At 34.7% G+C, this 15,997-nt stretch overlaps 1 protein-coding gene across 3 annotated transcripts in view; it reads left to right on the top strand.

Moving 5' to 3' along the window:
• CANX (calnexin) overlaps window positions 1-15,997 on the top strand; it is a 25,822-nt gene extending 9,825 nt beyond the window's left edge. For all 3 annotated transcript variants that reach the window (XM_031953838.1, XM_031953836.1, XM_031953839.1), the window contains exons 2-15: window positions 300-502; window positions 799-872; window positions 1,843-1,901; window positions 2,659-2,800; window positions 4,103-4,184; window positions 4,696-4,888; window positions 6,067-6,256; window positions 8,422-8,535; window positions 8,780-8,936; window positions 10,188-10,403; window positions 11,147-11,266; window positions 11,512-11,635; window positions 12,404-12,483; window positions 13,525-15,997. In XM_031953838.1, the coding sequence (XP_031809698.1) occupies window positions 302-502; window positions 799-872; window positions 1,843-1,901; window positions 2,659-2,800; window positions 4,103-4,184; window positions 4,696-4,888; window positions 6,067-6,256; window positions 8,422-8,535; window positions 8,780-8,936; window positions 10,188-10,403; window positions 11,147-11,266; window positions 11,512-11,635; window positions 12,404-12,483; window positions 13,525-13,578 (1,806 nt within the window). In that variant the 5' untranslated portion in view covers window positions 300-301 and the 3' untranslated portion in view covers window positions 13,579-15,997. The remainder of the gene's footprint in view (window positions 1-299; window positions 503-798; window positions 873-1,842; window positions 1,902-2,658; window positions 2,801-4,102; window positions 4,185-4,695; window positions 4,889-6,066; window positions 6,257-8,421; window positions 8,536-8,779; window positions 8,937-10,187; window positions 10,404-11,146; window positions 11,267-11,511; window positions 11,636-12,403; window positions 12,484-13,524) is intronic.

Below are 15,997 nucleotides of genomic sequence, written 5' to 3'. Positions count from 1 at the left end.
AGGCTATTTTTTTCCGCCAGAAATGGACTGATTTTGATCATTTCCCAAGTTTTTGCCGCCTGTTTTTTCTATATATTATAGATATGTATATTTGTGGTATATATGCAAAATTGTTGATGTGTTTGCTTATTGCATTTTCTACCTGACTGTAACCTTAGACAAATAATTTTTTTTATGATCCTCTGCTATCTCCTGTATCATAAAGGAGTTTACCTAGGTGAACCCTAGGATTCAGCAAGAAAATAAAATGGAAAAGAGGTTTAAAGTCACATTCTTAGCTCTCTCATTTGCCTCTACAGACATGGAACCAAAATGGTGGTTATTTATGGTTTTGCTGCTCCTTGGAACAGTGGTTCAGGCACATGATGGACATGATGATGACGATGAGGATGATGATGACGATGATGTGATTGATGTAGAAGAAGACCTGGAAGATGGCATTGAGGAAGTAGAAGACTCAAAGCCAGGAGATGGTGCCTCTCTTCCACCTCCATCACCAAAGGTTGGGACATCTTTAACAATAAATATTTTTCTTTTGTTGTAATTAGTACATTAAGATAAGCTGGGATCTTTGTATTTCAAAGTTAAGAATATGTATTGAGGATCTATAAGAATTGTCCTGCAAGAAAGCAAGCTTAGATTTTTTTTAAAAACCACCTTTTGTTGTTATTGTTGTTGTTTTGTTTTTAAAATAGAGTTTTGAGTTTTCTTGAAAACAAGCAAAGAAAGTACCAATTGCCACCCGAATAGATCACTAAGGATTTAGTATTGATTTTTATTTGTTATTGTTAAATTCAGGTTACCTACAAAGCCCCAGTTCCAAAAGGGGATGTTTACTTTGTTGATGCCTTCGACAAAGGAATGCTGGTCGGGTAAGCATGATGGGGGGAGGGGAGTTTAAGTATTTACATAATATATATTGAAGTTAGAATGGTATGATATGAAGTTTGGATTTTTTTTATATGTTCAGAATTTTGCAAAATAACCTGAAATTAAGATTCTTTTCAATTTCTTTTATTTTGAAATGACTTATTTATCCTAGGGCTTTGTTGTATTATGTTAGTACACAGATAGTGAACTCTGCTGATAAGGATATGTGATCATTTTATACTTTTTTAAATTTAGAATTGTGTGGTTGGGGAAATAGAGGTTTTTATCTATAGTGTGTAAGATATTTTCTCCTTTCCCAAATATAACAAGGGGGGGGGGAGGGTGAAGTTAGTAAAAACCAGTGTATCAATTGACTCTGGTAGCACTGTATGTTACTATTCCACATGCTTAGTTAGCCCTCTGCCCCTTCAGTAAAGGAAGGGTGATGCTTGTTTCCCCTACCCCCATCTCCTTCTTCCCCCCCCAAAAAAAAAATCTTTGAAGCTAGTATTAGTTGGTTTAGATTTTCTTTCCATTAAGTTGTTGTGATTGATGGTACTTGGTGTGTTCTTGGGTTTGCTTACTTTACCTGTATCATTTCACATATCTTCTTCAAAGGTTTCTGAACTCTTAATATTTTATTGTTTCTACAACACGGTTAGAAATGCATTACTGTAATTTGTTGATCCTATTCTTGATTATGGAAAACTACTTGGCTTTTATATCTTTGCTACATTGAAAAGTTTATTTTAATTATTTTGGTTGGTGAAAGGAACCTTTAAACCTCTTAAAATAAATTTCTAGCAGTGGAATTACTGACTCAAAATATTTTTAAGAATGGGAATAGCAGAAATGTGGATATTTCTACAATTTGCTTTACCAGCAATGGATGCTGGCATATGTAACAAATTATTTTCAAAGATTAACTTTCAGGTATATCTTAATGTTTGTTTGGATTTGTTTTTACTGCAGATGGGTTTTATCCAAAGCCAAGAAGGATGATACTGATGATGAGATTGCCAAATATGATGGTAAGAATTCCTTCTAACTTAATACATTGAAAATTTATGACTTACATCCTGCCATCTGGGGGACGGGGTGGGAGGTAAGAGGTGAAAAATTGGAATAAGAGGTTTGGCAATTGTTAATGCTGTAAAGTTACTCATACATATAACCTGTAAATAAAAGGCTATTAAATAATAAAAAAAAAAAAGAAAGAAAATTTATGACTTAGTAAAAATAACTCTTTGCCTTTTGGCAAGTGGTATGGGCAGAGAAGTTGCTCTCTTAGGCATTAGTTTAATCTTTATTGTATTTTTGTCTTCCTTATGTGGTAGAATGAGCCATTGCTAGTTTAAAAGCATAAAACTCAAAGCTTATTTTTGTAGCATGTGATGTCAAAAATCTTATGATCTCTTAATAGAATGTATTACAGCCTCCTTTGTAAAATGAGAAAGTCCAAAGGATTTAGAGTTGGAAAGGGATCTTAGAAGGCATTCAGTCCAATTGTCTATTTTACAGATAAGCAAACTGAGAGTCAGGTCATATGACTTGTCTATCACTGACAAGTAGCTGAAGAAACATTTGAACCCAGATCCCTTTCCATCCTTCCCCCTTCTTCTCTCCCTTTACCCCCATTTTAAAGCCAGTCCTCTTTGCATTTCATCATGCCTATTAATTAGGATAGGTGTACTCCAAAATGTCCTTGGAGTTTAGATTCTATTATTCAGAAGAAATAACATGACTAGGAATCCTTAAATTCAAGGAAATGCATGTTTTGTCTTGCAGGTAAATGGGAAGTGGAAGAAATGAAGGAATCTAAACTTCCTGGCGATAAAGGGCTTGTGTTGCTGTCACGAGCCAAACATCATGCCATCTCTGTGAGGCTGAACAAACCTTTTATATTTGACAATAAGCCCCTCATCGTTCAGTAAGTGAAAACTAACTTGATTGATGTTGGAGGTGTAGGTTGGAGAGGGAGATACTTTAAAATCTTTGACTTAAAAATTGTACATTTTAGAAATGCTCGTTTTATTCTTATGGGTTTTCACATTTAAACTCTTAATTGGCCTTTCCTACTCTTCCCAAAAATAGGATTAAAAAGTCTGATATAGAGCACTAAAATAAGTATTTGAGGGGTATAAAAATAAAATTAATTCATGGAATAATAAAGGATTTATATATATATATATATATTTTTTTTTTTTTTTTTTTTTTTTTTACTTTTGGAGGAGTATTTATTAGTGTAGAAAATCCTCTCTACTGGTATAAATGAGCATATGTTCTCTGGCTTAATTTTAGATTCCTGGAGCAGTGAGCATTTAAGCAACTGGATATAATCAGACTAGATTTGAACCTCCAAGACTTTATTACACTACAACTGACCCTCTATCTTCCCCCTATCCCCCATTTGTTAAGATTAAAAAAAATTAATAATAGCTTTTAATCTTCAAAATGCATGCAAAGACCCTATGTTCCAATTTTTTCTCCCTCCTCCCCACATTCCTCTACATAGCAAGCAATCCAATATATGTCAAATGTACAGTTTTTCTATACATATATCCACAATTATGCTGTACAAGAAAAATCAGATCAAAAAAAATTTTTTTTAAATGAGAAAAGCAAGCAAACAACAAAAAAGATGAAAATACTATGTTGTGATCCACTAACATTCATATACTATAACTTATTCAGCCATTCTCCAACTGATGGGCATCCACTCAGTTTCCAGTTCCTTGCCAATACAAAAAGGGCTGCTACAAACATTTTTGCACATGTGGGTCGTCCTTTTCCCTCCTTAAAGATCTTTTTGGGATATAAGCCCAGGAGAAACACTGTTGGGTCAAAGGGTATGGAGAGTTTAATGGCACTTTGTAACCCTCTATCTTCCATGTCACGATGCCTCTCCAAAATTGTATTATTAGTATTCAAGTTAGAGTGCTTTTTTTATGTCTTTTCCTGTGAGACTGCTGAATTTGTGAGCTTTGAGACTTTCTCCTCCATACGTATAGAGCTAGGGTTGTGTTGTTAAACATCATCCTATAACTAGCAGCATATATTTGTGAGATGATTTGTGAGATTCACTTGTTGCCAGCAAAAGGAACAATTTTTTTTTCCAAACTGCTAACGCTAGAGAGGACAAAGAATCTAATTTCAAAATTACCTCCTTTTCTCTATCCCAAAAAAAAAAAAAAATGTTTATGTAGTCTTCTGGTTTTCTATTTTAAATCAGGTATGAGGTAAATTTTCAAAATGGAATAGAATGTGGTGGTGCCTATGTGAAATTGCTTTCAAGAACCCCAGAATTGAATCTGGTAGGTATTTTTCATTTCCTGTAACTTGATGGGAAAGTTTTTCGTTGGGTTTTTTTCCTTCCAGAATTTCTAGGGTTAGGAAATATTTTAAGTCACATGAGAATGCTAACTTCATAACTATTTTTTAAAACAATTTATGACTTCCCTCTTTGAGTGAAACAAATGTTTTAAGCATTAGGAGGAAAGAAATGGTGACCTCTCTGCTAATATGGATGTCTAAGGTTTTTTTCTATGTTTCTTTCCAGTTAGAATGGCTTTAACATTTTGTTACATACAGTTGCTTGTGTAATCGTTGTTGATTGCTTTGCATCTTTGGGTTGGAGGTGACTTTGGAAATATGTTAAAGACTCACCCACTAACTTTTTGGTCTTGTCCTCCATTTCCTTTCCTTTGCATCTTTGACAACACAAATTGAGGTTTAAAGAACAGAATAGTAAATTGAATAAAGGGAAGGGTAGGCACTTAAATTATAATATAATCCTTCATAATTAATTTGCTTTTGTCTCTAAAGGATCAGTTCCATGACAAGACCCCTTACACGATTATGTTTGGTCCTGATAAATGTGGAGAGGATTATAAACTGCACTTCATCTTCCGGCATAAAAATCCAAAGACAGGCATCTTTGAAGAAAAACATGCTAAGAGACCAGACACAGATCTGAAGGCCTACTTTACTGATAAGAAAACACATCTGTATACATTAGGTAATAGCCATGAGACTGAGTCTAGTGGGAGTATCAGAAATTTTCTTAGATGAGAGCCACCTAACAAGGGAGTAAGAAGTCTATATTGACATTGCTGCTGTTGTTTTCCTTTAATTAAGTTTATTTGATAGAATCGAATGGTCAGTAGCTTGAGGGGAGAAATCATGGTATGTTTGTATTTTTTAGAGATAAAACAACAGTTGTCTTAGCACTGAAAATTCAGAATAGCAAGTACAGGTTAGATTTTAAGCTTTTGAAGAACAAACTTCTTGTCCCAAAATGAATTTTTTCAAGAGAGCACTAGGTGACCTGTCTTATTCTTTTGTTGTCCATTTGATTTTTCAGTGATGTCCAACTCTTTTGTAACCTTGTTTGAGGTTTTCTTGGCAAAGATGCTAGAGTGCTTTGCTATTTCAGATGAGGAAACTGAGGCAGACAAGATTAAGTGACTTGCCCAGAGCTAAGTAATAGAATTACATTTTTGTGTAATATTTATGTACATGAATATATATTCATGCATTCACAACTAAGCCATGTCTAAGGCCAGATTTGAACTTGGGAAGATGAGTCTTGACTTACAGATTCAGCGCATTATCCATTTTGCCACTTTAACTTCCATATCTTAATTCTTAATTGACTTTAATTCCTTAGACTTCACCTTAATTTCTCTTAAATTTTGTTGTTGTTGGTTTTCAAATAATGTTATGGCAAATTGAATGTGGTTACTTACGTGATAGAAATATGCAAGAGTATTTTTCCCACTGTTTTAAAACAAAAATTTTTTTTTTTTTTTTTGCCATTACTTAATTTAACATTAAGAAGATGAGTAGTGCAGTCAAAACTTAGATACTTTTTCCCTCTAGAGCTATATTGACTTAAAAATTCCCTCCTCTTGCCTTGGAGAGTAAGTTTGTGTTGTGTTGGTAGTGTGAGAGAGGTAGAATATAAGCCATCCTCCATTCTTTAGATTTTCTGTTGGATAAACACTTGTACAAGTTTTGTATTGATCAGGTCTTGCACGGTATATAAATGTTTAATAGATACTTCAGTGATAAAGTCCTTTTGTTTAAGAGGGAAGCAGTAGCAATAAGGACTATTATATTTTGAGCAGTGGTTGGAAGTGTTAGAAAAGGCAAAATTCCTCTTACATAATATTTTTCTATAATTTTTCTTCATAGTCTTGAATCCAGATAATAGCTTTGAAATATTAGTTGATCAAACAGTTGTGAATAGTGGGAACCTACTGAATGATATGACACCTCCTGTGAATCCTCCCCGGGAAATCGAGGACCCAAATGACCAGAAACCTGAGGACTGGGATGAAAGGCCCAAGATACCAGATCCTGATGCTGTCAAACCAGATGACTGGTGAGTGAGGGCTTTGTGACTTGAAACTTTTTTTTTTAACTCCTAGGATAGTCAGTTTTGATTATAATAAATACTTGAATATAAAATGGGAACTTTTGTTGTGTAAATTCATGATTTAAAAAAAGAATTCTGTGATTTGAATTTCTTTTTTTCCTAATCTTTTCCCAATTACACATAAAGATAATTTTTAACATTCATTTTTATAAAGATATTGAATTAAATTTTTCTCTCTCCCTCTCTTCCTTTGGCCATCCCTACGACAGCAGGCAACCTCATAGGTTATACTTGTACAATTAGGTTAAACATATTTCTCTCTTAATCATGTTGTGAAAGAAGAATCAGAACAAAAGAAAACATCCATGAGAAAGAAGGGAAAAAGTGAAAATAGTATGGTTCAATCTGTATTCATTCCATAATTCTTTCTCTGGATGTAGTCAACCTTTTCCATCAGTCTTTTGGAATTGTTTTGGATCACTAAATTGCTGAAAAGAGCTAAGAATCATACTTGATTATCACATAATATTGCTATTACTGTGTACAATGTTCTGCTTCTGCTCACTTTACTCAGCATCAGTTCATGTAATTCTAGGTTTTTCAGAGATCAGTCTGCTCATCATTTCTTAAAGAACAGTAGTATTCCATTACATTCATATGCCATAACTTGTTGAGCCATTCTCCAATTAATGGGCGTCCCCTCATTTTCCAATTCTTTGCCACCGCAAAAATTGCTGCTACAAATATTTTTAAGGACTCTTTGAACACCTCCATCTTGCACATTGGGAAACTGGCTCCCCAAAAGATGGGAGTTGTTGAAGGTCACTTAGCTAATTCAGTAGCAAAGTAGGAATAGAGTGGCTACAATCATTTATATTTTACTGGCTTTGGAATTATATTTTTAGAGAAACTAAGCAAAACTAGATTATATCAATAAAGCTTTTTTATCTGTTCTGATTAGCTTTATATAAAGAACATGAATGTTTAGGTTACTTAACAAATATTTATGATTTTCAGGGTAGTCTGCTAGATGCAAAAAAAAAAAAACAAAGTTATTCTCTATAAGAGTATATGTGAGGGGCAGCTAGATGGCACAGTGCACCAGCCCTGAAGTCAGGAGGACCTGAGTTCAAATGTGGTCTCAGACACTTAACACTTCCTAACTGTGTGACCCTGGGCAAATCACTTAACCCCAACTGCCTTAGTGCAAAAAAAAAGAGTATATTCTCAGGAAGGAGGGTGATATGAAGCATTTATAAATGATTTCTATATAGTAACACGTGTACACCAAGTATACAAACAAAGCTGACAAAAGAATGAGGAGGGTACTTGATTTGGCAGGATAGGAAAGAGGTTCCATGTAGAAGGGAATACTTCGGTTAAATCTTGAAGGAAGTTAGGTATTATATGAGGACAAAGAACTTTTAGAGGCATGAGGGATTAGCATGATGTGAACAGATAGAAAGGCAGTTTGCTTAGACTCAGGTGGGTTTCTTTGAGCAGAGTATATAATGAGACTGAAAAGATAAATTGGACCCATACTGTAAAGGGCTTTTAAAAGACCAGACAAGTAATAGGGAGCAGATGGAATTGTTAGTGACATGGAAGCTATATAGGAAAGTCATTTTTAGGGGCTATATGAAGGATTGGATTAAGAAAAGATTTGAGTCTGGGAAATCAAGAAGGAAACTATTGAAATAGACCATACAAGATGAGATGAAGAACTACAAAGATGGTGACTATACAAATAAGAATTATACAAATGGATTGTGAGAAGGTCAGGATCAAGTGTTAAGAAAATTTGAGTAGTCTAGGATGGGTCAGGGCAGAAAAGCTCATAAAGGACACACTTGATTTTCTCCTATTGTATTCTTTCCTTGAATATAGCTTTAAAAAAAATTACTTGGTGTCCTAGAAGGAATGCTCAATTTAGAATCGGGAGAGCTGGAATAAAATCCTGTCCTTGATAACTTAACTGTATAAATTTAACTTCCCTGTGCCTGAGTTAGCTTCCTTATCTTTAAATTGAGTATAATTTTGTACTGCTTTATTTACAGGGGATTTCGAGAAAAATGGTATCAGTAGATTTGGGTAGAGCATGATACTAATACTATATTAAGTAATCTTATATGTGTTTCTCCTTCCACCTCACTCCCAAACCCCCTTTTAAGGGATGAGTCTGCTCCTGCTAAGATTCCAGATGAGGATGCTACAAAACCTGAAGGCTGGTTGGATGATGAGCCTGAATATGTATCTGACCCAGATGCAGAGAAACCAGAGGACTGGTAGGTCTAAACTTCTATTCCCTATTCCTTTCTTTTTTTTTTTTTTTCTTTTTTCCCTTTTATTTTTTAAAACAATTCTTAAATTTTTCTGGGATTGAGAATGTCATTAGAAGAGTATGTTTAAACTTGAAGCAATGCAGCACTATAAAGAAAGTTAGGTTATTTTTTAAACAGTCTTGTGCAAAAGCTTTGAGTACTCCACATGAGGCAGAATATATTTAAAATACTAAAATTTTATCTCTAGGGATGAAGATATGGATGGAGAGTGGGAAGCTCCCCAAATTGCAAACCCAAAATGTGAGTCAGCCCCTGGTTGTGGTGTCTGGCAAAGACCTACTATCGACAATCCCAATTACAAAGGCAAATGGAAAGCTCCTATGATTGACAATCCTAACTACCAGGTTGGTCTCATATTGGTTTTATTCCTTTTGTCTTAGGGACTTGGAAGATGGTTATTTTGTTGAGAAATGCTGTGTGGCTTTCATTGATTCTGAGAGTATTCAAAGTTCAAGATGAAGCAGAATTTCATGTTATTGCAGAGACATAGTTGAGGTTTTAAATCTTATCCACTTAGACTATGACATAACACTTTATAATTTACAACTACAGAACAGATTTGTCCCCTTCTTCCTTTGAAACCCATACTGTTTGTTTAGGAATGCTACCACCAGATGGCAGTGATGCCTCAACTTTGTAGCTTAGCTCTGGACTAGAAATCGGGAGGTCTGGATTCTTATTCTACCCAATCATTCAGAACTGGGCAAGTCCTGTCACGTCTTCTGGCCTTTATTTTCTTTTTTTACTTAAAAATCAGGAAGATTTCTATCAGGGCATACATTATAGTCAATATGAGGATCAAATTAGACTATGTATAAAATTGTTTTAAATTCTCATTTAAAAGCTACCTTCCTTAAACTGAATTTAAACATTATCAAATAATAGATTAAAAAGAGATATATACTTGCTGAGCAGCTTTTAGGCAAATAAAATATATTTGGATTCATTCTCATATAGTAATTTTGTTCATTTGAACAACATTTGATTATTTGACCTTAAAATTTTTCTGAATTCTAAAACTATATGTGTTCATAATACAAGAGTCTTGAGAAATGCTTTCCTTTCATTACCAGAAAAAGAATGGTTTTATCAAAGGAATAAAAGTAAGATTATTTGAGAAGAGAGAAATGTTTGAGTATGGAAAATAAAATTTTCAATATCTTTAAGGGTTGTTCTGATTTAATGAATAAGATCTTAAATTTAAAAGTAAAACCATGACTTCTTTGTGACATAGATCTTAGGTGACAACTTTGTTTCATTTAAACCACATAATGAAGGCATTTCCCCTTGAGAGTTTATATATAAAGTATAAGATGTTAAACTTTGGTGTTCTTTTTCTGTCGCATATTCTAGTGATTGAATCAGATAGGGTGGATTAAAAAAAAATACACTGAAAATTCATTACTTCCTAAGTTACTGGTTACTGTTTTAATAATCTCATAAAGTTACTTGCTCCTTTTTTGGGAATACTTAAAATTCTTATTTTCATGATGAAAGATGGTTTTCATTTATATGTATTTACCTTGGTTATTTTACAAGGAGTATAAAGAGAAGTTCTAACTTTAAATTTAATTTCCTTGTGTTTTTTATTATAGGGAATCTGGAAACCCAGGAAGATTCCAAATCCAGATTTCTTTGAAGACCTAGAACCTTTCAAAATGACACCTTTCAGTGCTGTGGGTCTGGAACTGTGGTCCATGACCTCTGACATCTTTTTTGACAACTTTATTATTTGCGCAGACCGAGGAGTTGCAGATGATTGGGCCAACGATGGGTGGGGTCTGAAGAAAGCTGCTGATGGGGCTGCAGAGGTTTGTGCTGTGTTTTTTAGAAGACATAAGTGCACAAAAGCAGATGTTCCTTCCAAAAGAGGGGAAATGGAGGAAAATTCAGTTGGACCTTCTAGAACTTGAAACTCAATTGTTGAATTTCCATCAACTAAATTGATTTGTGAATTAACACTTGGAAAAGTCAAAAGCTCAAGTTGAATACTAGTTCTCTTTAACATAAGACTTAATACTAGACATTATAGGATTCAAGCAGAATTGAGTGAACTTCTCAATCAAGAAGCATTTAAGAATCTCTAGTGTGCTGTGCTTAGCACCTGGGATACAAAGCCCTGCTCTCCAGGATATTATTTTGAGAAACGAGCACATTTTTTAAAAATACAGAATATATACAAGTTAATTTGTGAAAGGGTAGAGATGACATATGCAGTTGGGAATAAGAAGAGTCTTCATATAGAAGGTAGTGCTTGAACTGAGTTTTGGAGGACCAAATGAGTGCTGTGAAGTAGAAGTGCGAAATTTAATCCAAGAGGGAGACAAGCTAGTTAAATTATAGGTTGGGAGGCAGCTAGATGGCACAGTGGATAGAGCACCAGCCTGAAGTCTGGAGGACCCGAGTTCAAATCTGGCCTCAGACACTTAATGCTTCCCTAGCTGTGTGACCCTAGGCAAGTCACTTGATGCCAATTGCCTCAGCAAAAATAAATGAATTATAGAGTATGGTGATAGCCAAAATTTAAATTGAATTCTATCTACTTCTATTTCAGCCTGGTGTCATGGGACAAATGCTTGAAGCAGCTGAGGAACGTCCATGGCTTTGGGTGGTTTATATTCTCACTGTGGCACTGCCATTGTTCCTTGTGATCCTCTTCTGCTGTTCTGGAAAGGTATGGGATTTCCTTAGAGGAAATTGTTTGGAAAGAAATTTAAATTGGTGACTTAGCTAAAGATAAAAGAAGATTCTCCTGGACAACTTAAGAGGAGAAATAACAAGGCTAAAAGGACTGTATAGTTTCTTCCCTAATCTGGCTCATCAATTTAATAAGTACCTTTATAATTTAAATGATTTTGTCCTAGTAATGTGGGAATGTGTAAACCTTCAGTCAATTTTATGAGAATTTTATTGTTTCAGAAACAGCCCAGTGCTGCAGAGTATAAGAAGACTGATGCTCCTCAACCTGATGTAAAGGAAGAGGAAGAGGAGAAAGAGGAGGAAAAGGATAAGAGAGATGAAGAAGAAACTGAAGAGAAAATTGGTGAGAACACATTTCAGACTGGTAGCACTAAATAGTTTAAATTGAAATGGAATTCAAAAGCTAATAAAATGCCATATTTGATTTTTCCAAAAGTTTTTTTGGTCATAATTCCATGTGGTTTTGCTTCTAAACCTATTCTTGCTTTTGCTATTAGTCTGTGACAATAATATTCATTTTTACAAAATTTGATACCCAGATTCTCTTTCCCACCTCTTCCCTTCCCTTGAAAAGACAGGCAATGTGAAGTCATACAAACATTTCCATATTAGCCATGCTGCAAAAGAAAACACATTTTTAAAAAAAAACAAAACTCCCAAGAAAAAGTTTTTAAGCTTTTTCTTTTCTGTCCTCAAAACTGCTACTAGATTAATTTCTTGCTCTCAAAAAAAATGTTTCATGGTTGCCTATTATCTGCCAAATAACATTTTTATTCTTGTTCATTCTGGTACCACTCCTTTTTTGTCCTCATCTCATTGCTCACTCCATGCTTTTGCTATATTCTCCCTCCCTGATCAATTCTTATTCTTGACTTCTCTTTACCCCACTCCCCTTTATTCTACAATTTCCCTAATGGCATTTTGTCATGTAATGTCGTTGTATTTGTTTTATCTCAGCCTTCTCCTGAACTAAGTGCCATGAAGGCGGCAGGAACTGTATCTGATTTGAACTTCTTATATCTTTTAAAGTCTGGGCACAGAACAGAGGCTCGTAGCAGAGCATTGATGATGTTTACTGAATTTGTTTCAATTTCTTTAATTTCACTACCAGAAGAGAAGCAAAAAAGTGATGCTGAAGAAGATGCAGGTACTGTAAGTCAAGAGGATGAAGATAGAAAACCTAAAGCAGAGGTAAGTAAAAGCCAGTTTGGAGGTAACAGCAATTTTCATTTCTTTAAATTAAATAATTATGGTTATTTTATAAGTTGCATTTAGATCCTGTTGAATTCTGCAGATTATATGTGTAGTAGACTAGTCATGGAAGGGATCCAATTTTACTTGTTTTGAGGTTGTACAGTTACAGTATAAATACCAAAATCAATTTTCACAATAATTGATATGAAAGATAAAGCCTTTAGTTTTCTTAAGATTTTAAAGATTGATCTCAATCTAAATGAAAAAATTCAGTTCCTTCCATTATATTTCTTTCCATTTAAACTTCTTAGTCCTAAATTCTGGCCAATGTCATTATAGTACAGCCTTTTACCACTGCCTAACAGATAAATCCAGTCTTTTAAGTGCTTCATTGTCCCCTTAGTGTTCCATAAAAGACTCTTGCTCTTAAGACTTTGTTCATACTAATACCTTCTTGGTTTTGACTAAATTCTGTCCTTATGTCCAAATCTAGCAGAAGTCTTATTTTTTCTGTGAAACCCTTACTGATGACCCTAGTCAACAGTAATTTTTACCTTTAAAATTTTTTACTTTGTCTCTTCTGACCTGGCATAAGAAGCCCAAAGCCTTTGTATTGCTTATTTCTTTGTGTGTTGTTTCATTGGTCCCAGATGCTCCCTTAAGTGCTAAATGACAGACAAGTACAATCAAGCACAGAACCTAGCTGTCTGGAAAGGTTTTGTTCAAGCATGGACCCAGTGGACTCCTAGTATTTCTAGCATAAATCATTTATGAATACAAATATTCATTGTTGAAATTGGTCGTTGATTCAATGATGGAAGTCTTTCAGGTGACAATTCTTCACCTCTCAGACTTTAGAGAAAAATAATGTGTATTATTCAGATTAATAGGATATGATCTCTCTTCTTAACTAGATTGAATGACCCTTAAAAGTAGATTAATCTTTAATCACTTAGGCACTTAAATACTCTAGCAAGCATTTCACTGTTTTGTTAATGATAATGATGGATTTCTTATGAAATTCTTTTCAACCAACAGGAAGATGAAGTTTTGAACAGATCACCCAGAAACAGAAAGCCACGAAGAGATTGAAAGAATTTAAGAACTTGATCTGTGATTCCCTTTTTCCCCTTATCCTCGATGTGATCCTAGGAGAGGACCTGGGATACACCTTATATGTTGAAACCCAGAAAAACCTCAAGACTTCACTATCAACAGATTCCAGTCAAATACTATCCAATGAAATTTTGAGCATCTAGCAGTAATTAATTGCAATTGTGATAAACAAACAAACCCACCATTCCTGTAGAAAGAAAGCATTTATTGTATGGGCTATGGATTCTGGATGTGTAACATGAAGCAACTAACCTGTTGGGTTTTTTTTTGGTTTTTGTTTTTTTGGTTTTTGGTTTTAGAACACTTTTAAAAATTAGAATGTTAGAATATTGCCAATCTTCAAGAACCTTGGCTTAATTTAATGTATTATTAATCTATTCATGGAAAAATAACAGCAAAGTTTAGAAAATATGCTAGGTGATGAAATGCAGTTTTTATAACATAGGGTTTTTTTTTTTTTTATAAACTTCGATATTCTAAAACGTTGAAGTGTCTATGTCCCTTAAAATTGATAATCATGTTTAAAGTGAAGTCATTTGTGTGGATAACATTGATTACTCCCACTCTTTCATTCTACATCTTCTGGAGATTTGAGATTGGGGGAGAATTCCAAACCATAATAGATGCTGTTTGATTAAGCTGTATTAAAAACAGAGCTACAAAAAAGGCCCTTCTTTTTCCACTTTGTTGGAAAGGAGCATGATTAGGCCACAATATGTGCGTGTTGTGTTGCCTTTGGTTACTGCTAAGTTCCCAATGTTCCATAATTGACACCAAGAATAAATAGGTGGGAAGACTTCCCATTGGTACTTAGGCATTCAGGCTTCCCAGGCTGGTTGTCTGGGCTCAAACCTTATGTGATTTCTCTAGACTGAGCACTACTCATTGGGGCTGATAGGGGATGTGTGAGTGTGTTATGTGTGGGGTTTTAATAATTTCTTTTTCCATTCTGTTGATAGTTTACCCCATCCCAGGCTTTTCCCTTGCTGCTATGCAGTTTCTTCAGAGTGCAGCTTGCCCTCCGTTGCTGGAAATTATTTTATGCTCAGCACAGTGTTAAACTCGAGTGGTATATATATATGGTTTTTTTTTTTTAAAGACCCAATATCATCAGTGTCCAAATACAGAGTAGAGCATAGTCAATCCCACATTTTTCCATTTATGTCTTTAGAGATCTATAGTGGTCAGAACAAACATGCTGATTCATATTTGATTTCAAAATGAATGCAGTTGTTCAAAGTATTTGGTTGAACACAGTGGGGTTGTCTGAGGCTTAGAGCATGAGCTACCTGGTATAACAAATTTTTTCAAGTCTCTTTGCTCTTGATGTAACAATTGCATTTTTTTTTAAGTACACTGAATGTAGGGGAATCCAATTTAAACAAAAAATTGCTAAATGGCTTAGTGTATTACTGGTCTTAGAGGAAGGGGGAATTAAAATTCAGTGAAGTTTATCTGAGCATTTACTCCAAAGAGTTAGTGCTTTGTATTGACATCATATTCTACTGAAATATTGAGAGCTGGATGTTAATATTTTAGCTCTACTTGTTTAGAATAGCTTGAAATGTACTGATTCACTGTCCTTGCACTGAATATGTAAACACTCCAGTGTTCTTATTGGGAACAGCAGTGGGCAATATTAGAAATTTTCAAAAGGAATTGTGGTGTTAGTTTATTTTGTAGACTCCTGCTCCATGACTGGCACCTTTAAAAGTTGAGAGGTTAACTAGTGGAAGAGTAGACAATATTTTTTCTGCCTATTCAGTTCTATCTCCTTTCATGTTATCTTGCTAGGTCAAAGTGGCCATAAATGTAGCAATGAAGTCCAGTGCAAATAAACCTTTGTTTAGTAAGGGCCTGAAAGCATGTTTACAGGTATCTACTTGAAGCAAAAGTATGGGACCATTGCACTTCCAACTGTATTTTCAGAACATACTATGTGCCTCTGGTTGAGTTTTGGTAATTATCTTCCACCTGGGCTATTGAAACTTGTTGACCCTTACCCTGCATTATTTTGATTCTTTAAAAGACATCTTTGTGCACTCTACATGACCAGGAAGTTTTTAGGACTTGTCCCACTACTCCATATTATTTAACAAGTGTTTTTGCAAATAGTGGCTCTTCCTGGTTTTTCTCTCTACTCTCCCAGTGTAAGGTGAGGCCTGCTACTTCAGTATCTGACAGCTGGATGACCAGCAGCACTTTGCACAGCAGCTCAACAAGAGGCAACAATATTTAGTTATTTTACACTCCAGTGTCTGATTCATTAATGTGCAAATTTCTGTCCTCCAACAGATGTGCTCCTCAGTTTCTCCCATTCACAGAAAAAGTGCTATTTTCCATTTGTCAAGCTACTAAATGGTGTTGCATTAAAGCTACATGTTAATCTCTTCTG

The sequence above is a fragment of the Sarcophilus harrisii genome, chromosome 2 (assembly GCF_902635505.1).
Source record: "Sarcophilus harrisii chromosome 2, mSarHar1.11, whole genome shotgun sequence".
NCBI lineage: Eukaryota > Metazoa > Chordata > Mammalia > Dasyuromorphia > Dasyuridae > Sarcophilus > Sarcophilus harrisii.
This window is presented reverse-complemented; position numbering and strand designations above follow the sequence as displayed.